The sequence below is a fragment of the Monodon monoceros genome, unplaced genomic scaffold (assembly GCF_005190385.1).
Source record: "Monodon monoceros isolate NGI ecotype Baffin Bay Population unplaced genomic scaffold, NGI_Narwhal_1 Super_Scaffold_4, whole genome shotgun sequence".
NCBI classification, from domain to species: domain Eukaryota; kingdom Metazoa; phylum Chordata; class Mammalia; order Artiodactyla; family Monodontidae; genus Monodon; species Monodon monoceros.
Window position 1 is genome coordinate 68,472,789 of NW_021703781.1, and position 23,433 is coordinate 68,496,221.

The window sequence follows — 23,433 nt, forward strand, 5'->3', positions numbered from 1 at the left end:
ACAGATGGAAAAATAAGGCACAGAGAAGTTAAGTAACTTGTCTGAAGGTCCCTGTGCCCAAGGAGGTGTGACCGAAAGACGTCTACCCTCTAGGGGCAGGATTATGTTGCCCAGAAGCGTGCCGCGGGTACGTGGCCGGCTGCGCAGCTGCAGACCCAGCCCAGAGGCCTGCCTGGAGGAGGCTGAAGGGAAGAGCGCGGAAAGGGGGTGTGCTGGGGGTGTGGCCGGGAAGCGGGTCAGAAAGCGCGGACACGCCCCCTCCCCCCGCCCCGTCCTCACCTGGGCTGGCCTGGATCCTGGCCCCGCCGGACCTCCTGCCCTGGCCCGGCCTCCACCAGGGCTCCCGGCTTTTCTGAGCTCACCTCGACCGCGGTGGGGCGGGAGGGGGGAAGGGGCGGAGTCGGACCATCCCCCACCCCCTCACCCCCGCCCTTCCCGCCTTCATCACCCTTTGGCCTCCTGGAGAAGTCCGGCCCTGGGAGCCAGAGGCGACTGGTGAACCCGAGTGAACTCGCTCAGCGTCGGTCTATGGGGTGAGATGCAGAGGTTTGCCCGGAGAATATTTTGCCTCCGAAGCTGTTCTCCGTTCTGAATACACGGTCTCACCCAGGCGAGGCCGCTCTGGGTTTGGAAATTGTGGGGAGGGGTACACGAAGGGATCCGGGTCAAAGCCGCCTTTTCTGATGTAGACACTGGGGAGGCCTGGGCTGGGGGGAGAGGATTGGCGGGAACAGGCCTTGGCAGGGGCGGGGGAAGCAGCCTGGGAGGGAAGCAGAGGCCTGTGTCCCAGACGGCTTCCCCTGGGCTTCTCACACCCCTGTCCTCCCAGCCTCGTGTCTCTTACTGGGAGAATCTCCAGATGGCCAGGACAGGTAGCCGGGCAGAGAGGGACAAAGCACCAAAATGAAGGATGCTGGGAAGGTGTAGCCGTACTCCTTCTAACCGTCCTCATTTTATGGGAGATGAGCCTTCATCTCAGTGGACTGAAACTGTCAACTACAAATTGGCACTTGCCATGGGCACTTGCCATCTACAAGGATTAATTCAGGTGCTGCTGAAGTTGCTGACTTTCAACACCCCCTGAAAGGAGTTCAGGGTGGAGAGCAGAAAAGAGGCACTCTGTGCTCTGGGAAGAACTGGCCCAACAGGTCTTCAGAGAGTTAGATATTTTCAGGAGCCGATTTTATTTTATGAGGCTAATTCTTGCATCTCCTCGTATTTAGAAAAGCACTAAAATCCTTCACGGTGACGTCCGCTCCTCACGACTAGCAGAAACCTTCTGCAAAAAATATGTGCCTGATTGCACGTACTCCCTCTTCACCAGAATCACATATATACTGACTTCCCCCCGCACCTCTTCAGAGCAGTTTCTCACAACTATCTGAAATGCTGTGTCCCGGACTATAGCCCTCATTTTGTCCCAAGTGAAACTCAGCTCTCAACTCTCACGTTGTGCACTTTTTTTAAGTCGACAAAACCAAGATGCCCACTGTGTGACCCAGATCCAGGGATTGAGTGGCCTTTACAGACGGCTAGTCCCAGCCGCTCCCTACAGATGAGGAAACGGCAGCCAGACTGCCTGCTGGCTCTACTTTGCAATACACATTTGTTTGACTGTACATCCTGGCCTTCCCGACCTCTCCTCATGGGAACTAAACTTCAGATGAAAGCTGGTGCAGCTACCCACTTAGGAAGAACCCATTTATACCTCCCTCGAGGTCCTAGGGCCCGCCTCAGACTATCCAGAAACTCCTAGAGCCAACTGTGGAGGGTGACCCAGACATAGAGCCTGGAATAAACCCAAGGCCCTAGATGCAGCGGCCAGCTAGTTGTGCCTGCTAGGATACCACAGGACAAGGCATCAGTCCTTGGCCTTCTGCTTTTTTTTTTTTTTAATGACCTTCATTTGGGTGCAGTGGAGTTGTCCGTTGTCACTGTGGCTTATCTGCCTTTTCTCTGGCAAGGCTGCTTTCTTTGGCTTCAAGGGAAAAGGGGTTAGTGGATGTCAATGGAGGCTTGGTTCCCACTGAACAGAGGAGCCAGTCTTATTGGAATGAAAGTTAATAAAGCTTGCAACACCTAGGAAAAGACCTGAAAATCAATTTCCATCTGAGATGGGATAGAGGGGAAAGTCAGTAATGTTATCTATAATTCCATTTACAAATTCAGAGTGCACAAAAAAAGTCTGGGCCACATGAGATCCAGAGTTTTGCTTTATTAGACATCTGTGAAGACAGTTTGCAGATACAGTCAAATTGTGAATTGCTGCCAAGTTCTGTGAAGTTCGAATTTATAGTGAACAAGACCCCAGTGGCTGTTATTTTAGAATATATTTCCATATTCCAAGCAGATAAGAGATACGATGTTATGGCCAACAACTTTTATACTAGTCACCCACTTCAGCCATTTCCCAGCATAAATATGCAGCTTCATCACAGCTATTTCATCTCTACAATGTGTGATTCGGTCTTCAGCTAATAATGCATTTTGACTCCTGTTTATATAGGTGCATGCGATTCTTTGCCACCCTGGCAATTAACCAGACCTGGACTCTAAAAGCTAAACTTGATCTAAATAACATTCTAGGGGTAGGGCAGGCTCTGTAATCTGGATTCATCTTAGCCATCGGTCTGCAGAAACGCTTGTATGTTTCCTCTTTCCTCTCTTGTCCATCTGACATTCTTGTCTGACATTCAACATTTATTAATGCGTGCTGTGTACAGAAAGGGAAGTTACAAAGGAAACCCTTTGACAGTTCTGCTTCCAAGAAACTTGAACCTCAGATAATATGCCAGGGACAACTGAGTAATGCGTTAAGACAACGGGCCTTTTAGAAACTTTCTAAGATTAGAAAATGTGTCCACGTGTACCTATCCAGTGTTCTTACTCTAGAATATTTCTGTGGGGGGGGGGAAGGGGAGAAGGGGTGGATTTGAGGATTCCCTCTAAGAAGTCTGACTATCAGGGCTGCATCTCTGGGGCAGAAGAAAATCCAGTAAAATCATCACCCCCTCTCCGTCATCTTTTTGCCAACATTGCAAATTTCAACCATTTCATTTAAGAGAAATGGTAGACAAGGAGACATCCTTAATGCCAGATGGGAAAGGCCTTACATTAGCCAGGGAAAGGACTTGACTCTATTACTCACACTTACACCTAATCCAGTAGAAAAGCTGGATTTGTGTACCACCTGATTCCTTCCTTTGATGCTGGTGTCCTGAAAACATCCCACTTTGCCTTCAGAGTGACTGCTTCGCCCCACAAGGAGACGCTGACAACCCTGCAGGGACACAGAGTTTTCTGAGGTTTTTCTGCACAGTCACATGGCTTACAGAACCAGAATGTTCAGCTCTCAGAGACAGTTCAGGAGAATCGATACATTATTGTGCACCTTTAAATATAAACTGTGAACCTTCGGGAAGGATGTGTGTGTAGAAAGGTCTGATGGAGCTGTCAATCCAGCCGGTCTATTTCGTAGAGGATTCTCACCCTAGGCACCTCTGTTGCTCAGTCTGCACACACAGTCCATAGCTCAGCATCAGTACAAATCAATGTCTAGTAAGCACAATTAAGAAATGAAACCATGGAAACTTAAAGGCAGCAATGTCATCAACAAAATTCAAAGAGCATTTTCCCTTTTTTTTTTTTTTTAACAAGAGCACATTGTAGAAATCAAGATTCTGTACAATTTTCTAATATTATATGTACATAAAATTATATTACTTATAACTAAATGGAAAAGTCTTGTTTGTAGAGTATGGCTGGCAACACCAAAGAAAGACCCATAACATTTAGCTTTTGAAGCCGAGCAGGCAGCAAGAGAACCCTAGAGCACACATTTGTGTCTCGATGCGAAACCCCGCTACTAAGTATGTGACTAGCATTCTCTAGTTCTGGGTTTGTCAGTGTTTCACATTCTAGTAGGGAATTCTGCAGCAAGCGATGTGAAAAAGAAGACACTTAAAATGAAGTTGGAAATGCTACTTAAAATCTGCATATGATAATGGGCTGTGATAATGGGTTTGTGAATCCAAGTTGCATTCAAAGTTAGTGGCTGAGTCATCCATCCTCCCCTCATTCATTATGCATGCCTCTGGCGATTTAAAATCGAATTAACTCCAGCAGGTGGAAAAGACAGCTTTGAACAGATCACATGGGCTGAGTCAGGTTCTTGATTCTTCTCCTCAGTTGGCTCGTGAATGTTGAAGACTGGCTTTGCAAGTCGGGAAGGATGGAGAGCGGACACACACACCAGTTGGTTCCTCAGCCCCATTCTTAGGCTGCCTTTCTTCCAATCTTTTTCCTCCCCAGGCCCTTCCTGTGAAGGTTAAAAGTGCCATCCCCAAGCCAGCTGGAGCTCCAGCCCCACTCACAAGAGGGCAACGTGTGGGATTGTGGTTCTTCACTTGTAGGCTCACTCCCTAAGGGAACCCAACTGGAAGCTGCAGGCTCTGGTCTGTGCCCCAGCTTTCCAAAACCCTAAAGTTAGGAGTTTTCAAATTCCAACTGAACCACAGTCCCCTGTGGCATTTACTAAAAATTGCAGATTCTGGTTCCCCTCTCCAAGACTTGAGTTCATAAAAGGGATAGAATCCAGGAACCTGTATTTCAGAAGCACCCAGGCAGTTCTTGCGCGGGAGATCCACAGATCTGCTTTGAAAAAACCCAGCTTCATTCACTAAGTACAGATCTCTGAATGCCTTCAGATAGAATCTTCAGTTCTAGTTTTAAAACTGAAGATTTTAAATGAAACATTTCGTTAAACAGATTCTCTGCCCAGGGATCACCAACGTATTCTTTTCAAAATGTGGAAATAAATGGCCAAATCTCTTAGGGAGATGAGGGCAAGCAGGGAGAAGGAGGGAGTTAGTTTAAAATACGTGTGCCTGTCAAGGGGAGGGGCTGTTCCGGACTCCCGGGCTTGGTGATGTGAACGAGGCAAACTGCAACTTCATTTTCTCACACAGAATCCTACGAAGGTTAACGCAGATTACTAATGAATTCAGAAATCAGGATTTGGCCTTTGGGGAGTTCTATCACAGCATATAATTTGGGATATGTCACTAGCTCAATATCCATTTTCCTCGAAGCAAATTTTTACCTGCTGAAAAGCTGAGGTGTCAGCTCTCCCACTCACAAATCCTAGTGGATTAGCTGAAGCTACAGTTATTCTTCACTAACCCTTTCTGGAATTTAAATTATGAGAACCTAAAATAGCGTCCAGTGTAGGCAGTCTTCTCCCACCAGCTAAAAACCCTCCAAGTTCCCAGTGAATCATCACTTTTAATCACACCATGATGAAAAGAAATTAACTGCAGATGGATGGCATTTTATAGCGACTGCCATCCAAAATATGTAAAAAAGAAAAGTCTCAAGAGAGATGAAGAATCTCCTCCTGGCTCAAAGATCTTATTTCAAATCTGGAAGGATCGCGATAGGGCATCCTAAATTCTACATAAGGGAGATCTCTTCGACCCAAGCCCGATCACTGCTGCAGAAATGTACTGATTCCCTTGTGGGGCGGCGGGGGTGGGGTGGGGTGGGGGTGGGGTTTCACCACTTCGTACCTATGAACGCTAGCTGCTTTTCTGGGATCCTCAAATTCCTTATTTCCCAACCTCCATCTTCACTGCCAACAGTTTTTCTGACTCCAGTGTGCCCTCGAAAATCCCTAATTATTTCTAGCCCTGGCTGTTCTCATTTTCCCTGCTGAAATTCAGACGGGTGATGGCTAGGGTCAAGGGCAGGGAAAGAACAGTCAGGGTTGAGGTCAGCAGATGCAGGTGAGCTGAGTCCAAGGGGACAGGCGGCGGGGAAGGCCAGTTAGTAATTTAAGAAGTCGATCCCAACCTTGACACTCTTGGAGGTGGCTATATCAACGGCCATGGCCTTGATCTCAGTGTCCCCGAACTGCATGAGGGTCTGGATCTCCCTGCGGGTGGGCACGGCAGTGCCGCTGGCCCCCGTGAGATCGAGGCGCAGCGTGCCGCACTTCTTCACCCCGGGGTCGGTGATGAAGCTCACGTTGTCGAGCTCAGAGCTATAGATGTTGATGACAATGACCAGCTGGGAGGGCTTGGCCGGGGTGTAGCTGCGCTTGACCAGCTCGCCCAGGGCCACGGACTGGTCAGCGGAGATGAACTTGTCGAAGACGTCAGTGCACCAGCGGGTGCCGTCCTTCACCAGCAGCTTCTCGGGCGGGTGCTTGCCCTCCACGTAGCGGTTCAGCACCCCAACCCCGTAGGTGAGCGGGGACCGGCGCACCTTGATGACAGTGGGGTCCAGGCCGAAGAGGACGGCGCCCTTGAGGATGGTGAGGCCCACGTCCTGGGGGATGATGATACGGCACTGGTCGCCGAAGGCAGCGTGCACCGCCTGCTGCAGGAGGGGCGCCTCGGCGAAGCCGCCCACCAGGAAGAGGAACTTGACCGTGGACACTTCCGGCTTCTGAAACAGGTCCCCTGAGAGGGAAGAGTAATGGACAGAGACCTGTCACCAAAAGCCAGGGGGGGATTGGGTGGCCTGAGAATGTGGAGAATGGACAAAGCCGCTTGGGCCAGCTGGAGGACAGGCTTAGTCTGACCTTGCTGAACGGAATATTTTTGTAGAGCCAATCTTTTAAAGAAAGGAGGGGTTTGTACATCAATATGCTCAGGAATAAAAACCAAAGCTACTTCTAAGTAGAAACCTATTTTAACAGCTAGACAGTGATCAGTTTACGTAGTTCTTTGTTACACATAAATGAATACCCCTTGCCCTCTCCAAACCTGCGGTTCTGTTAAGGCAGGCTGTTATCAATATTATTCTTTGGTTTTCATAAAATTCCCATCCCACCTCTAGGAGTTCTGACTGTGTAGGTGCAGGGTGGGAAGTGTGTGGAGGGCCTGGATACTGAAAGAGGCCCCTGGTGAGTCTACTGTGTGTCCCTGGGCGAGGGCCCCTGAGGGAGCAGGTTAAGCGCACGGCCAGATTCCGTTTGCTCTCTTGTGGGAGACCTTTCTTTGGTTTACACAACAGTTCCTCCTCCCTAGCAGAGGTTGTGATTTCTAATTTGTTCTGATACAGCAAAGACCATCCATTCCCTAAGGCCTGTCACTCGATGATAATATTGCTTTAGATCTCCCGCCTCTCTGACTTTTGAAGCCAAATGGAAGCCCAAGTGAGAACAGGCTCCGGGGCTGCTTTGCAGTACCTGAGGTGAGGGATCCACAGCCAGTGCCCAGCAACCGCCCTCATGCATGCCCAGGCCCTGCCCACTCCTGCCGGGGCCCTGGCCTGCGGCTCCAAGACCCAGACCCTCTGCCATCCTGACTTCACATCATACACTGGTTGGTGATATTGGAAACATCAGTCCCCATTCTTGGCCACTGAGTGGCCGAGCCCTGGCGGATCACTTACGGAGATGCTCAATGATGCTATCAATGGTCGGCTTAAAAAGGGCATTCATGGCATCCGGGCTCATCCTCAGCATCCCCTGCGAGGACCACTTCACAAAATCCACACTGTGGAGGCACGGCAGAGAGAGGATGAGCGGCGAGTGTATGAAGGACACCCAGGCTAACCTGCATGGTCACGGGCCCTGGTAGAATGGGTGTCGCATCCGAGGGGGCTGAAGGGGGCTTGAAAGTCCAAAGAGCCCTTAGAAATACACTAAACCACCAGGACCTAGACTCTTAGAAGCTTCAAAGCTAAGGCATAACCTCTTTGGTTTCTCTTTGCTTTTGCCTGTGGCCAACATTCCCCTGAGACAGTGGAAGCCAAAGTCTAGCGCAGAAGGCAGGGTGATAAATAATTCAACAGATATTTACTGAGCACCTACTACCTATGCATCAGGTTCTGTTGTAGACACTGGGGATAAAGCAGGGCCCCAAACAGACAAACTTCCCTGATTTCATACAGCTTAACTTTTTAGCGCGTAATCATAGCTGACACAGAGGTAGTATTTTCCAGGTCTCAGGCATTGTGCTAAGCATATATGAATACATTTCATCCTCACAACAACCCTTTGAGGTAAGTGGAATTATCATGCCCATTTTCCAGGTGAAAAAACCAAGGAACAAAAAAGTTGAGTCACTTGCCCAAGGTCACACAGCAAGCGTGCCGGATTGGAACTCAGAGTCCGCGCCACCTTCCTCCTCCCCATGAACACAATCTACCCCCCAGACTGTCCTGAGCCAAACGTGAACCCAGCTCACTTGCTCTTCCTCAAGGCGTGCTCCACGCTGTGCCCACGGAACTTCTTGTAGTAGTCAATGAAGGAGAAGGGCAGGGTGATATTCAGAGGGTTAGTTCGGTCCGGGGCAGCTGCCCTTTTGCGAGACTCAAATGCAATCATTAAGTCAACCCAGGCCGCAGGACGCTTGATTTTGAATTGCTCAATAAAATCCTCTCCGAATATTTTACACAGAAGCTTTTCAAATTCATAATCTACTCCTAAAGATCCATAGGGTCCACCTGAGTCAAGAACAAAAAGGGAGACCACTATGTTAAAAACGGTCAGAAATGGAATCCGGAGTCTGAGAAGCAGCCTACCCTGGGTTCTGGGTTCTGCTCAAAGACAGCAGCACAGCCTTGGACCCACTTAGCCAGCAGACCGCAGCTACGCGTTTTTACTTACACTTTAAAACCCTTAGGTTCTTCTCATTCCACGTGGAGAAACTTTCCTACAGAAATCACTCGTCAACAATCTGTTTAAAATCAATTACATTTTAAATAAAAATCAATACATTTAACTAACTAGGGGCATCATGGTATTCCCACCCAAGAAATCCAAGGACAGTGTCTGGAAAACCAGCAGACCTCACTTAGTCCCTGTGATCTACTAATTACTCATCCCCACCCCACCAAGAAGAAGAGAATGTTCTTTGGTTTGATGATCTTGAATCAAGACCAGGCATCGTGGGACCTCCCTAGAAAGCTTAACCAAATCACAGGTGACGATCGTGGCCAGGATCTGAAACAGGCTCACTTTATGCCCAAACCCAAGTTATGGTGGTTTGTGTTTTAAAGGCCATTTAACTGCAATTTTTTTTTTTTTTTTTTTTTCCAGTACGCGGGCCTCTCACTGTTGTGGCCTCTCCCGCCGCGGAGCACAGGCTCCGCACGCACAGGCTCAGCGGCCATGGCTCACGGGCCCAGCCGCTCCGCGGCATGTGGGATCCTCCCGGACCGGGGCACGAACCCGTGTCCCCTGCATCGGCCGGCAGACTCTCAACCACCGCACCACCAGGGAAGCCCCATTTAACTGCATTTTGCTCTCTGGTCTCATGCATCCGTATCCTCTACTGCCTGTAATTCCACATGCTGGTGGCACTGAAAGAATGAGATACTGAGAGAAATCTGAAATGGGTAAAACAGCTCAGGTATGAGAAAATTAGCCATTTTTCTCATTTTCTCAGGCTTACCTGTTGCTTTGTACAGTTCTTTAAGGTGTCCCTCCGGTAACCGTATCTGGTGGACTGTCAGGTCTACGGTGCCACCGCCACTGTCCACTACCACGTACTTGTCACCTGGTACAAAAACAGCCAACCTTTATACAGACCACTTGTCCATCACGTCCTGGAACAAGTTGGCAGGATGACTTGGTGTACCCAGCTAAGTGCCATCAACACTCATTAGTACAATAGTTTTGCTAATTAGCCACACAGTGAGTTATTCATGACTAAAGAGATGAGATAGTGTCTGCCCAGAAGTGCCGGTTAACAAGGATGATGAACCCAGATGAGTGAACCTTTAGGACTAAAGCATTCAGGTCATGCGCTGCTGCATACCTGGCACATGCGGACCACTTCCTGCCAAGTTAATAGCACCATCAAATGACCTGCTGTTTAGCACAAGACTCACTCTGGAACTGGTGAGTTCCAATTCCTACTTTTCTTCTGAAGAACCTATATGGTTTTAGAATATATGCAAAATTACAGCTCCAAAAAGAGCTCTCCCTGGGTGAGTGGTCTGTAAAACCAACTGATCTGGAACATTTTCCAAAAGTACAAAAGGAACAAATAGAAATGCATTTTTGCCAGCAGGCCCCCCCCCTCCCCCCACACACACACAATCCAGCAGGGGCAAAGGACGTTTAAGGATGCTACCTTCCTCCAGCTCGGACCAGATTTCTCCTATGACATTCTCCACCAAAAAGGTTCGACTCTGCCGATTACGTCGTATGTGTTCCTTAGCTAGTGGCCAACAGAAAGAAAATAACGACAGGTAAGAAAACATGAAAAAGCTGGCAGTCAGTGGAGGTAAAAGAGCCTGGGAGGTTTAGGAACAGAACATTTGGCGATACTTGATCAAAATGATTACATAAATGCAACATAGGGAATGACAGAGTCAGCTCTTCCAGAGCAAGTAGCTATTTCCACCAGCCTTCATCTATTCATCTGCCTGGCAGCTTTGGCCAATGCCCTGCTGAAAAGCTCACCCTGATGAGATTCCCTTCCTCCAGGGACACTTTCAGGGGAATGCGCATAAAATAGGCCAATTTCCTGGCTTTGCTGCCCCAGTGAGGAGGCTGTCTGCCAAGCAGCCTTCAGAGCGCTTGGTGAAATAATTTCACATCAAGCAGCTTTGTCTGATACAAGGAATGCGGGGTATGTTTTCCTAATCTGGATCCTGGATAAACGGCCAGGAGCCCTTTCCAGACCCCGTTGAAGTCGACATGCTCTTCAGCCACAAGGTGGCGCTTCAGCCGCAAGGTGGCACGGCTGAACCTAGAAAAGTCGGCGCTGCCTTTTTCCTGCACACCGCGGGACAACCTGGGGGTGGCTCGGGGTACTCAGTGGCTGTGACTCGCATGGGTATTTCTTGCCCCGCAGGCCTCCTGACAGCCCCGTGAGGCGGACAGGCACAAATCATATCGCCCTGTGTTCAGACGAGGAAACCAGGTCAGGGAGGTCAAGGGACTTGCAGTTCCCACGACTCTGTCTTGCAGCCTGAAATTAACCCTCAGGCCACGGACCCCCTCTGCCTTTGAGATTTAACAATTTAGAGTGAAGTCTGAAAAAGCAGAATACGAATGTTAAGAAAGGTGCTGTGAGAGGGAGCCTGGGAAGCAGCAGAGCACAGGCACGATGGGAATTTGGGCAAATCACTTAACGTCTCTCACAGGCAGAGCAGGGACCAGCCGTCTGATTTATCCTCAGCACCCACTGTGACACCAGGCACACAGCAAGTGATAAGGAAGGCAAAGCACCAAGTATGAGACTGGGAACCCAACAAATGATCACTACAATGAACAACTTAGAGCAATCCTGGTTTTACAGACGAAGGCTCTGTCCACCACTCTGCTGTCCCATCCAACAAGTGTCCTCCCGACCAATTTTTTTAGTCCCTAAGCCCTACAAATCCATCTGTTGCTGGTTATCCAATAAAGAACCCTTGACCCTCCAGCCTCCTTCAGCAAGGAGCACAGTGTTTGCAAAACATCTTCTCTGGGGATTAGAATGGCAAACATCGGGCCAGCCTTAAGTTCCTCAGGCTCTGGTTTACAGCAGAGAGGCCGGCCCCCCTGATTAAAGAGTTCCCGCGGGCCTGGGAGGGATCTCCAAACTCAGGGCTTCTCTGCTGTTCCCAACACCGGCTCCAGATGAACTTATATTGCACACCTTGTAGTGGGCATTGGTTTTCTAAAACAATCTAGATGACTAAGGAAATGGCATTCATAAAAAATGCCCTAGTGAGGCTAATAAAACATGTTCTAAGCTTCAAAAAATTATTTCATTTTTCGGGCAAATTAAGCCCAAGATTGTGAAAAATGTAGCCTTTTCTAATCTCATTAAGTCTTTTTGGAGTAAAATAATACCGACAGCAAACCCTGCAGTGCTGGAGGCAGAGTCCATCAGGGAGGAGCATCGGAGGGCAGAAAACAGCCAGGGGGCCTCAGGGTATTAATGCCATCCTGGGTATCCCGGATTAAGTGCTCTGCCAGGCCTCGGCACATAGCAAGCACCCCGTCCTTCCGGGAGACAGGTTCCCATCGTAAAGCAACGCTGAGACAGAACCCCTGTCTCACTGCCCCTCTGAGGGATGGTGGCCAACAATTTGAGGATTTCAAAAACCAAAGACACCCCTCTGAGCACAGGAAACAACAGTAAATCCCACAAGGCACAGGACACAGACACAGGGCAGTGTGAAGGTAGGTAGGATATGTTAAAGAAAGGGAACCAAAAACTGAGCTCTTGGGGAAGGCAAGCATTCAAAACAATTCCCCCCTCAAATGTGAATGTTATACTTCAGAAGTGTCAATGCTGTGTTGAATTAGCTAATTCTGACATGAGCTGCTGTTTATGAACAATTGCGAAAGAATCAGCATATGAAACATAGAGCCCAGTCAGTCACTCCTCTTTTTTCCAGTTACAACAATGAAGAAGGAAATTTAAATAACGAGATCATCCTGAGTATTTAAAACATGAATGCATTGGATTTAGTTAGCGGTGAGGCCAGCCTTGGCATGCTGGGGAGGCCAAGCATTGTGAGAAAAAGGCAAATCAAGCCCTCAGACTTAGAGGGAAGCCCGTTTCCATTCATTCTGGGTGAATCAGATCCAGGGTGCGAACACATGGCCCCAGCAGGCTGAGGCAGCAGCCTGGGGACAAGTGAACTTCTTGCCACTGTCTCGTGGCTGAGGCTCACAGACGCCTCCATCCTGGGTTCAAAATGCAGATCAGTGGCTGCCGGGGCAGAGTCACCCTGTGAAGAGGAAGAGAGGCCTGTCTGGGCAGGAATGTGTGCCTGCGAAGCATGAGCCTGGGCCCCAGCATCCCGGGCAGTGCAGAGACGGGCGTTGGGAGGAGGACCAAGAAAAGCTTGGGACCAACTGGTGACCGTCCTCACTGATGGCATCCCTCTCCTCCTGGGCCCGGGCCTTGCAGGGCAGGATGGAGACGGGCTTGGGCGATGGGGGGTTTTCTGTCCTCGGAGCCCTCACCCGGGCACAGAGCTCAGAGCCGGGGCGCACAGCGCCACCTCCCCAGCTCCCATCAGCTTCCATGCTCACTCACGTGGCTCTGAGTGATCCAGGGGGTCTGCAGACTCCGTGGTCCTGGACAGACCGACGGAACCCTGCATTCCAGGGAAAACAGTCCTGAGGCACAAGATTGTGAGCAACTTGCACATAGTAAACATTAAAGAGAAGAAGGCCCTTAAAATGCCCATCCCGGGTCTCCATGGGCGATGCTCCTTCCCACAGCTAAACGAGCATCAGCCCCTCAGGACAAGTCAGCCCTTTCCATCTCTAGTTTCAACTCTCGCCAGGTTTATAGTTAAGACACATAATGAGCTCATCACACACGAAGCGGCCCCAATGAGTGAGTCAGCAATAAATCAACAATCTTAACGGAGGAATTAATAACAAGCAAGTGGGATTAGATTAAGAATCAGTTAATAGAGAGGAGAGATTAAACGCCCAGTAAAATGCAAGGCCGAGAGCCGCTCTCGGGCCACCCTTGGGTTCTTGGAGAGAAGTGCCCTCCCCTAAGGCACTTGGGTGGGTGACGAACTAGGGTAACCACTGCTGAGTTTACGGGGGTCCTTGGAGGGGCCAGGTAGGGGGGCTGAGCACAGAGGTACTTAAGGGCCAACCTCCTTCAGAAGCATCTTGATTTCTCACGACCGCACTGAGTGCCTTTAAAACTCCAAGGCACAGAAACATGCAGGGGGCTGGAGGGAAGACAGCAGGGAGGGGGAGAGAGAGAGCAGGAGGTACCCTGTGCAAACCCAGCTCCTACTGTGTCACTGGCGCTGTACCCATTGACCGCGGCCTTGCTGCTCAGCTCGATCATCTGGTGCAACCGCAGCTTCCGGCAGTAGATGGAGGCCGCCTCGGGCTCCAAGGCAATGATGAGCTGCTCTGCGTTCTCGGGGGAAGCCAGGCCTGCCTGGAAGACAGAAGGCAAGGCTGGGACCCAGGCTCCCTGGCCAGGACCCCTCCAAGGACACCCACGCCTTGGGCTGACACCCCGCAAGGAAGGGACACTCACAAGCTGGTTTGGGAAATTCCCTCCACGGGCCTCTCCGGAGCCTAAAATCGGGGGTGATCGGGTGCAGGTCCCCAAGCCAGGTACCCAAACGTCACAGAGTGGCGAACGAAAATGTACAAGCGCCCTTGGGAAATTCCAGGCTCTGTGAGCCTCAGGGCCTCCTGCATTTGGGGCCTGCTTGGCCCAGAACTGAGAAGCACAAAGGGGCAGAGGACCGAAAACTCTGAAAACCACCACGGGATGGAAGGCCGATGGTCTGTTTCCAGTTCCAGGACTAAATGGTCTGACCGGATCGTAGCAAACCCCGATCTTTGGTGGCCTAGGAAACAGAAAGGCCATCACTGGGCCTCAGCTATGCAAGCGTCTGATTCTGTCGTGTGGGAATCTGACCTGTTATCTCCAGAGCACCAGGAAGGTTCCAGGAGAAAGCCCCCCCTGGAATCCCACAGAGTCCCCATTTCCTAGAGTGCAGGGGGAAAGGCCACTGACAGTTATCTTATTCAAAGCCTCTACCTCTTTCACAGCAGAAATGCTTCTGCCCCGTGACACCTGGCTTGTTCCAGTCACAGCCCCTCCAGGCTTCATGAAGGGCAGCCAGGAGGCTCCGGGACCAGCCTTCTGAGGGTGCTCAGAGACACAGCCCGGATTGGCCTCTCACGGCCTTGACCTGGAGCACGAGATCTAGCTTGCTTGTTGAAGCTGCCCAAGCTCACGGCTTTCCGTGGTCGCCAGCACAATAGGAAATAAAAACTAGCTCCTTCGATCAGCACTGTGTTTGCTGTCTTTGCTGCCATTTCCGAGGAAACCCGGGATGCGCCCTCGTGTGGCACCCCTTTGGAGAAGGCTCCCAGGTGTCCCCAGGCCCCTGGGGGTTTAGTGGACTCATCTCGTCAACCAGGGACAAAGGTCTGCCTAATGTCACACATGTACAATGACCCGGTGGGGAAGAGCTGGCCTAGAGTCACGGGCATGCGCGGAAGGAGCTTAGAAGGGTCAATTACTGGGCAAGGAGGGGAGGGGAGTTCAGGTTAGAAATTAGAAATGCCTTTTGTCCAACCCCTTCACTCTATGAAGAAGGAAACCAAGGCTCGGAGAGGTAGGGCAACCAACTGTCCCAGTTTCCTGGGGCACGGGCCTTTCAGTGCTAAAACCGGGCCAGTCTTAGGCTCCAGGGTATCCCAGAGAAGTGGCAGAGCAGCCCAGGCCCAGGTCTTGAGCCTTGCAGACCAGCTCTTTAATTGGTTCTCAGCTCTCCTGCTCTTAGTAATTCCAGGTACTGGGGTAGGGCCCAGGCCTCTGTACTTTGACAAAACCCGTGGGTGCCCCTAATACTCCTGAACTGGTTTGAAGGTACGCTCTCTACTCATTTACTCTGCGACAGTACTGCCTAGACCTGCTGTCATTCATTGTCACTAATAACCACACCCCAAATGAACCAGTTAATTACGTCTTAATGAGATACCATCAGCCGGCAGGTGACTGAAAATCTCCACTCTGCCGAAACCATGAATGCCTCACAAGGGCAGAACCCGTCTGGACCGAATTACAAAAACAGATGGAACCGCACACGCCTACACCCTCCGCCAGGAACCCGCCTCCTTCCTGCCTTGTACCCTAGGCTGAGGCCGACCACATGGGCAGTATCTGTGCCCATCAGCAGGGTCCCCAGGTCAAAGAGGCCAGGTCTGCCCTTAGCTTACACGGGTCAATAGGTTAGTGACACGGATGCGCGACAAGATTTCCCCATCCAAGGGAATGAAGGTGCCCCCTCCCCCAGCCTCACTTTCTCATAGGGTCTCCTCAGACACCCTCAGCACAAAAGCAGACAAAGGTTAAAATGCCCGATGAAATAGGACATGGGTTACACGTGTCAGGTGCCACCAGGAACAGTGAAACCTCTGAACCTTTATCCCCAGGATCCCAGAATAAGAAATCCAAAGTGACACCAGGAGGAGCCCCGTCTATAGAACAGCGCTCGTGGACTGGTTCTTCTATCCTCATGGGTTTGTACGTAAAGCCAAGGCCCTCCTAGAACAGAAGCTCATAGGCCCAGCTCCCACAACATGGGCTGAGGGAGGAGACGCGCTACAAAGCAACAGTGGGCCCTGGATGTACAAGCCTCTCCTCCAAAGTTCAGGATGGAGGATGAACTTGGAGGAGGCTAGGGAGAGCAGAGCAGAGTGGTGCCCAGGACTCAGTGTGGAGGAAAGGCACGGGCTCTGCCCACTCAAAAGGCACATTCCTGTCATTGTGTCCCACTGGGATGTCAACCGGCCAGGCAGCTCCCATGTGGCCGGTAAGAGCAACAGGGGTCTGGGCCCAGCGGGAATGGGGACGGCAGGGGACAAAGGAGAGCACAAAATAGACGCCCTTATTCCCCTCCATGCCTACCCAGAAATTCTGAGCAGGGTCTCTAACTTATATGTGAAATATCTATGTGGAAAATCACATCAAGAGGTCCAGAGGAGTGAAGAGCCTGGAGGAAAATGTTACATTTTCCTCCAGGCTCTTCACTCAAGGGCATCCGAGGGTACCTGGTGTGTGACTGAGACCACCCCACACACACACACACCGGATGCTCCCACATCCTGAAGATGTGAAAGACAATCAGGCTGACCTGAATCTGCCCCAAACAGCGTGGGCTGCACCCCCCAGGGGGCCTTTCACCTGTCCCTCCCCAGCTGGGCTGGCCTCAGCTCCACAGCCAAAGCTTTGACCCATTTCCATGGGGAGTTCCCCACAGTACCCTGCTCAGGGTGCAGACAGAAGCAAAGGTGAAGAGGACCGCCAACCAGAGGGGAGGGGAAAGGCAAGGTCAGTGGGGGCCCTGGCAGTGCCTGGGAGGCCCAGGACAAAGTAACCACACTCCTTTGCTTAAGCCAGCCCCCCTGTCCACTCCCCAGTGAGAGTGAGGGGCCGTGTCCCTACCAGCAAACTCTCATGGAGGTCACAGGGAGAGGGGAGGGGGAGGCAAAGGGAGGCAGCTGCCTCTGCACAGATTCCCAGTCACCAGGAGGCTTCCCAGAGCTGCTGGTGGGCTCCAAGAGAAGGAGGAAATGCGAACGTCTCTGCCACACTCTCAGAAACCCAGATGTCTTTATCTCTGAGAGAAGGATCCAGTGCCCTGAAACGTAAGCTTTGTTTCCGCATGAAAACACTTGCCATCCTTCTCAGCAGAAGCCCTCTGGCCTGGCAGCTGGCAGGAGACCTGGGGGTCTTTTCCTGGGATCAGGCCAGGGTCAACCGGGGCAGGGGAGCTCTCTCTCCGCTTTCAATAATTCTGCCTCTGGATCTGGTATCTCAAGGCCACTGTTCCGTTCCAACGTGAGCTCTCCCTCTGCTCGGCCCCCGGCCCAGCACCTGGCATATTCTGCCCCCGACTATAGATCCATGGGGACCTGTCTAGCCTCTCCTGCAAGATGGTACATCTTCTAAGGGCAGCAGTCAGGTCTTCTTGCCCCGGAGCACACAGTAGGTGCTCAGAGAGCAGCTGCCGAAGGAACGAATCACCCATCCCTCCAGCCAGCCTTTATTCTGCAATTTCCGGCCCTTCTCAGGAGAGCATTTCAAACACGACCTGAGGATTCTGCAATCAGAAAGCGTCTGAACAAGGAGGTTGCTACCCCATTTAACTTCACGAATCTGGGCCAGCAAGAACTCCATCGTGGTAGTTTTTAGCGCTCTGCTTCCTGGTCACAAGCTCCACCTGAAAGGAGCGGGTGGGTGAGAAGACCGCACTCCAGGGAGGCCGAGGACGTGGGCAGTTACCACCTCAACCACCGCTCCTTGGCCCTGCAGTCAGCCAGGCAAATCCGCCAGGGGCTGTGTCCACGGCTGAGAAAAACAGGCAGACCAGCGGAGTACTCAGCTGGCCTGGTGTCAGACTGCAAAGAGCTCCAGCTGCACGGCTTCTGAGCGTCATGGGGTTGGCTTTCTTTCCTGATGTGATTATTTTTCACTGCAGTTTGTTCAGAAAGGGAGGCAAATGCAAGCTGCAACTCCGTGTTAGAGGAGATCAGCGTACGTTGGGGAACATCATTTAGTTAACAGGTTTCTGGAACCTACTAGAGTTACACATTTTAGGCAAAATGCCTCTAGAAACACACTGGACCACCTCCTATGCATGATGTGCTCACGATGCAGTGGAACTCTCTCCTCATTCTGGGTCTTTTCTGAGGGCCTCAGAAGAGGCATCAGCTGTTCTTTCTGCCACCATCTTTTCACTGAATGCTCTTAAAGGGTCTAAAGCTGTCCCGAGGCTGTGGATTATAAAAGATGGAGACTTAACCCACTTTCTCAACTATCACTTGACATAAGAGGAGTTTTGGAAGTTTCACAGATGAAACTGTCCCCATGTCAAGTGCTGGGCAGCCCTCACTGGCAGTGAATCTCAGTCCTCCAAGTGCAGGCCCCAGGCCCACCCCCTGCAGGCCTGCTTCTCCACGGGAGATGCTGCCCAGAGATTCATCTCCTGGCTCTGGTCCAGGCCTCTTCCCCCTCCCCCAGGCCGGTGGAGGATGACCTTCAGCCTCCATGTGACCATGCCATGAATTTGGGCTCAGGAGGCCTCCCATGAGCCCAGAAGGAGGGGCTCCACTTGCCACAGGCAAGTGGGGTGGACAGACCAGTTTCCCAGCTGCTCTGACGGAGAACCATCCCACCTCCTTCCTCATCCTTCCTGTTCATCTGTCAGAAGCCAGGCCGACAGGCAGCAGCACATCAGATGGAAGGACCTGCGGGCACTCTCAGGTTTCAGAGGCTGGGTGGGCCAAGAACTGTGTTTTTTGCTCAGGTTCTGTATTTATCAAGTTTCTCCAGAGAAACAGAGCCAGTAGGATGTATGCATATGTAGAAAGAGCTTTATTATAAGGAATTGGCTTAGGCGATTATGGAGACTATCAAATCCCAAGTCCTCAGCCGGCAAGCTGGACAGCCAGGAGGGCCGATGGTATAATTCCCTTGCCGGCAGGCTCAAGACCCAGGAGGGGCCGATATTTCAGTTGGAGTCCAAAGGCAGGGGGAAAACAATGTTCCAGTCTGAAGGCAGGCAGGCAGGCAGACAGGAGGAATTCCCTCTCATTTTATCTAGGAGGTTCAGCCTTTTGTTCTAGTCAGGCCTTCCAGTGATTGAATGAGACCCACCCACCTTAGGGAGGGCAATCTGCTCTATTTAATCGATTTAAATGTTCATCTCATCCTAAAACACACTCACAGCAACGCTCAGAATGATGTCTGACCAAATATCTGGGTATCCCTAGGCTCAGTCAGGTTGACACATAAGAGTAACCATCACAGGTATGCATCTTTCTTGCTCTGCATAATAAATGGGAGGTGAGGAGGGAGAGCTGGAGAGATGCTAATTTTGGAGAGTAGCAAGCTCCATTTCCATCTTGTCATGAAGACTCTCCCAGAAGACAGGCTAAAGAGGGTGCCCCTGATATGCCACCTGCCCCTTGCCAGAAGTACAAATGGCTTCAATGAACCACTTGGATGCAAGTGATTTGAGAGCAGGGCTCCGGTCCTATGACTCGAGCACCTACCACAGTCCTGGTACAGGCTGTTTAATGAATAAATGAACAAGTGAACAAAGGATGAATGAACGGTACCTGCCATCTTAAAATCCATCCAGTGACTGTAAACTGAACACAAGTATCAAATCAGAGCTACAAAGGGCCAAACGTTAAGCTGCACAGACACTGTCCTGGACAAACGTTACCCAGCAAGGAGAGGACAGGCCGATCCACAGGGTGTCTCTGGGCCTCAGGAAGCAAATTCCCCCATCCCCTCCATCCACGCTGGCCACCTGGGCCCTGCCCAGGAGCTGCTGGCCCTCCTACTGCCTGAGGTGCCAAAGCCTAGAGGACGCCACACCCACCTCAGCCTGATTTCCCCCTTGGCCTCCCCAGTGTAAGGGGCCTCTCCCCACACTGGCCCCACCCTCTCAGAGAGACCGTCCTTGAAGAGCCGGCCCAGGGCTCCATGAGCCCCGACAATCTACAAGTCACCGCACCTCTTTCTTTTTCAGGCTAAAACTAAGAACTGTCCCCTTTCCGGGTCACGTGTTTGTTGCTGAAGTCTTCCCATGGGCTGGAAAATGAAAGTCAGAACCATGATTCTTGAGTATCCTTCCTGGGAAAACTCAGGATCCCAGGCTGTGTCTTAGCAGACAGCCATGTCCCAGTGTCCCATCTTTGGGTCTTTGGACACTGCCTGAAGGCTGACGCCAAGGAAAAGCTCCCTGATGCCCAGGGCTCCCATGGACAGTGAAACTGCATTTGTGTCTCTTCCTTTTTAAAGAAGTTGCCTCTTTCTGGAACTTCCACCTTCTTCCTTCATCTGTATAAAAACAAATCTATTTTTGGCAACACAAAGACTGAGCCAGATTCTCACGCTGAACAGAGGAAGGGGAGAGCAGAGGAGCCAGCCTGGGGCAGGGAAGGGAAGGAAGGGAATGGGAGAGCGGGGGGGGGGGGGGGGGGGACGGGGGCGGAACACTGCCCTTCCCTGAACTCCACCTGCCACCTGGAGTAAAGCCTCAAGCGTCCAGGACAATTCATGACTCCAAGGTGCCTGGGGCCATTTGACTGTGTTCAGAGATCAGCGTTGATTAGATGGGCATTTTGAAAGGAAAGGTTTATATTTATACATGTGGCCACAGACTCAACATCAAAGGTGTGTCTCCAGGGAAAGATGGCTCTCTCCTGAGAGGTGTGGCAGGGGACAAGCAGACATCTATGACCTTTGTCATTTTCCCCAGCCCACTCAGGTTGAAGGCTCTGAAAACTGATTCTCAGCACGGACTTGACGCAGGCCCCAGGGTCGGCTTTCATTTATTAACCCAGGGGACTACGTACAACAGGGGCCAGCTCTGTCCCCGGGACCAGAACAGCAGGTCAGGACGGCCTCTGCCATTCTTGCCACGAAGTCAGACACTCGTGGGAGCCCCGTCGTGGCACAGGATGTCCGCAAACAATGTGAGGGTTGGAGGCCACGGGGGTTTTGGCACCAGTGGTGCCCCCTGCACCCACGAGGGATGGGCTGGCCATTGACGCTGGAATGCTCTGGCTCCATGGCGCCATGTTGACTGGCTCGCTCCCTAACTGTACCACTGCCCTCACCCCGCTGTGGGTGTCCTCCACCAGGCAGGTCCAGCAGCCCCCTCCCCTGTCTGGGGCGCCCGTACATGCCATGCTCCTGTGTCGCTCCTAAGATGAACCGTGCAGAGGACAACCGTACTCCCTTTATTTCCCAGCCGCATAGGTGCAGCTTTCGGCCTCCACCAGGCTGATGTGCCTGGTCCATGGCCATCGGCCTTGTCTTTATTTCTTCCTTGTTCAAATATTCTTGTTCCCCAAGCCTTTTCCTTGAGGGTCTCACTTCCATTTGCCCACAGAGAAATACCTCTGAACCTCAGTTTGCAATCCTAGCCCCAAGGAACCTACAGGGGCAACAAGACCTGGAAATGAATAAAGTCAGAAGGAAAACTGAGCCCAGCCCCTCCCCTTGTCCGTCTGACCCCCGCCGCTCCCCCAGGAGGAAGCTGAGGAATGGGAAGACTCCTGGCCCCCCACCTGTGGAAGACCCCTCGCTGCCTCCCCAAGGAGGCCTGTGAATGCTGGGGGACCCTGGAGTGGGGTGACAGCCACCGCCAGGTGTATCTTGGGCCCTGCCTGCCCCCAGCCCTGCACTTACCTGGTAGGCAGCTTGTCTCATGAACTGCTTGGCGGGCTGTTTCCAGATGGCAGGCACTGTGATAACCCATCTGACATCAGAGTTCTCGAACTCTGAACCCGTCTGATCGCTCAGCTCCTAAAGCCAAGGAAAATGCAGCAGGTCAGGTGGACAGAGCTGGTCCTCCTGTGGCTTTGCTGAAAATCCAGGCTTCCTGGCCGTGAACTCTCGGGGCATCTATTCCGCGGCCCCCGCCGAACTTATCAGCGTCAGGAACAAGAGTCTGTTTTCCGAATATACAGCAAACAGGGAGCTCCCAGCTCCTTCCACTCCCTGGATGTGGCTGCAGGTGGGAGATGGGCAGATCTGAGGCCTCTGGCCACTTCCTAGTCATGTGACTTAGGGCAAGTGACAACCTCTCAGGCCTCAGCTTCCTTATCTGGACAGTAGGGATAATAGTAAGCTCATACAGTTATTGGGAGGATTGATAATTTCCCGAGAGCTTCACTTCCTGGCAGCTTGCTCCAGTGTCAACCTTGTTAAGCCCTTTCCATAGCTCAACCGCCATTAATCCACTTGAGAATCCTGTTAGGAAGAGATTAGCACTTGCCCCTCTTCTACAGGTGGCAAACTAAGGCCTAGATACGTTCGGTATCTTTGTGATGACTGCCCAGCTAGAAAGTAGCAGAGCCAAAGTTTGGACCCAGACGCAGGTCTATCTTGACTTGAAAGGCCAAGGTCTTAACTAAATTGTTACTTTTGGTCTCTTATCTGATCAGTGCCTGGCCCACAGGAATGCTTGACGACTGGTAGCATTTGTTAGCAGAGTTGTGTCACTGTCACCCACCTTACTGCAGGCCCAGCACATCAGTGGAGTTTTCCTGGCAGGATGGTAAGGGTAGGAACAACGTGACCTAAGCAAGAACCGTGCTGCCCTTGACTTTCAGTTAATGTAAAACCTATCTACAAAACAGAAACAGATTCACAGACATAGAGTTCAGACTTGTGGTTGCCAAGGGTGGAGGGATGGGGAGGTAGGGGAGAGAGAGGAATGGACTGGGAGTTTGGGCTTGGTAAATGCAAACTATTGCATTTAGAATGGCTAAACAACAAGGTCCTACTGTATATGCAATCTCCTGGGATAAACCATAAAGGAAAAGAGTATTAAAAAAAAAGAATGTCTGTATGTGTATAGCTGAGTCACTTTGCTGTACAGCAGAGATGGGCACAACATTGTAAATCAACTCTTCTTCAAAAAAAAGAAAATCAGTGGGACCCATGTGGATAAACAGGACGGGTGGAAGCATCAGAGGTTTCCACCAGGCCCAGGTAGACAAAATATGTCTCTAGAATAGCTCTCAGACTCAGTATTCCCACCGGTAGAATGGGAAGAATAACACTAACCCACAGCGTTACTGGCAAGATTAAATGAGAACACACAGGGAACATCCGGCCCAGAGAAGACCTCTGATTGATGCTTGTCCCCCCCTTCTCCTCCCCTCCTGTTGCCACATTCACCAGACAAATCTGAAATCAAACCTAAACACACACTGATGTGCTTCTGCATCAAAGTCCGCTCTGGGGACATGTTTCAGGAGATTGATAGGCTGGCGGTTTTTTTCCTAATGGGTATCTCGTTTTCTCTATTGTTTCACATAGTTATCTTGGGGCTGACCCACCCGCTCACTGAACTAACTTCCTCTTTGGTCGGTAAGTTTTTTTTCCCTTTTAAAAAAAACTTTTCATTTTTCATTGTGAGAAAATACACGTAACATAAAATTCACCA

General features: G+C 51.2%; 1 protein-coding gene across 2 annotated transcripts in view; it reads right to left on the reverse strand.

The window, feature by feature from the left end:
* Nucleotides 1-2,206: 2,206 nt before the first annotated feature.
* The window catches only part of HSPA12A (heat shock protein family A (Hsp70) member 12A), a 162,117-nt gene continuing 140,890 nt past the window's right edge, over nucleotides 2,207-23,433 (reverse strand). The window contains exons 7-13 of one of the 2 annotated variants that reach the window (XM_029201221.1): nucleotides 21,669-21,785; nucleotides 13,703-13,874; nucleotides 10,089-10,175; nucleotides 9,405-9,509; nucleotides 8,196-8,454; nucleotides 7,399-7,502; nucleotides 2,207-6,461 (exon numbers count right to left, since the gene is read on the reverse strand). In XM_029201221.1, the coding sequence (XP_029057054.1) occupies nucleotides 5,824-6,461; nucleotides 7,399-7,502; nucleotides 8,196-8,454; nucleotides 9,405-9,509; nucleotides 10,089-10,175; nucleotides 13,703-13,874; nucleotides 21,669-21,785 (1,482 nt within the window). In that variant the 3' untranslated portion in view covers nucleotides 2,207-5,823. The remainder of the gene's footprint in view (nucleotides 6,462-7,398; nucleotides 7,503-8,195; nucleotides 8,455-9,404; nucleotides 9,510-10,088; nucleotides 10,176-13,702; nucleotides 13,875-21,668; nucleotides 21,786-23,433) is intronic. The other variant, XM_029201222.1, reaches the window with a different exon arrangement.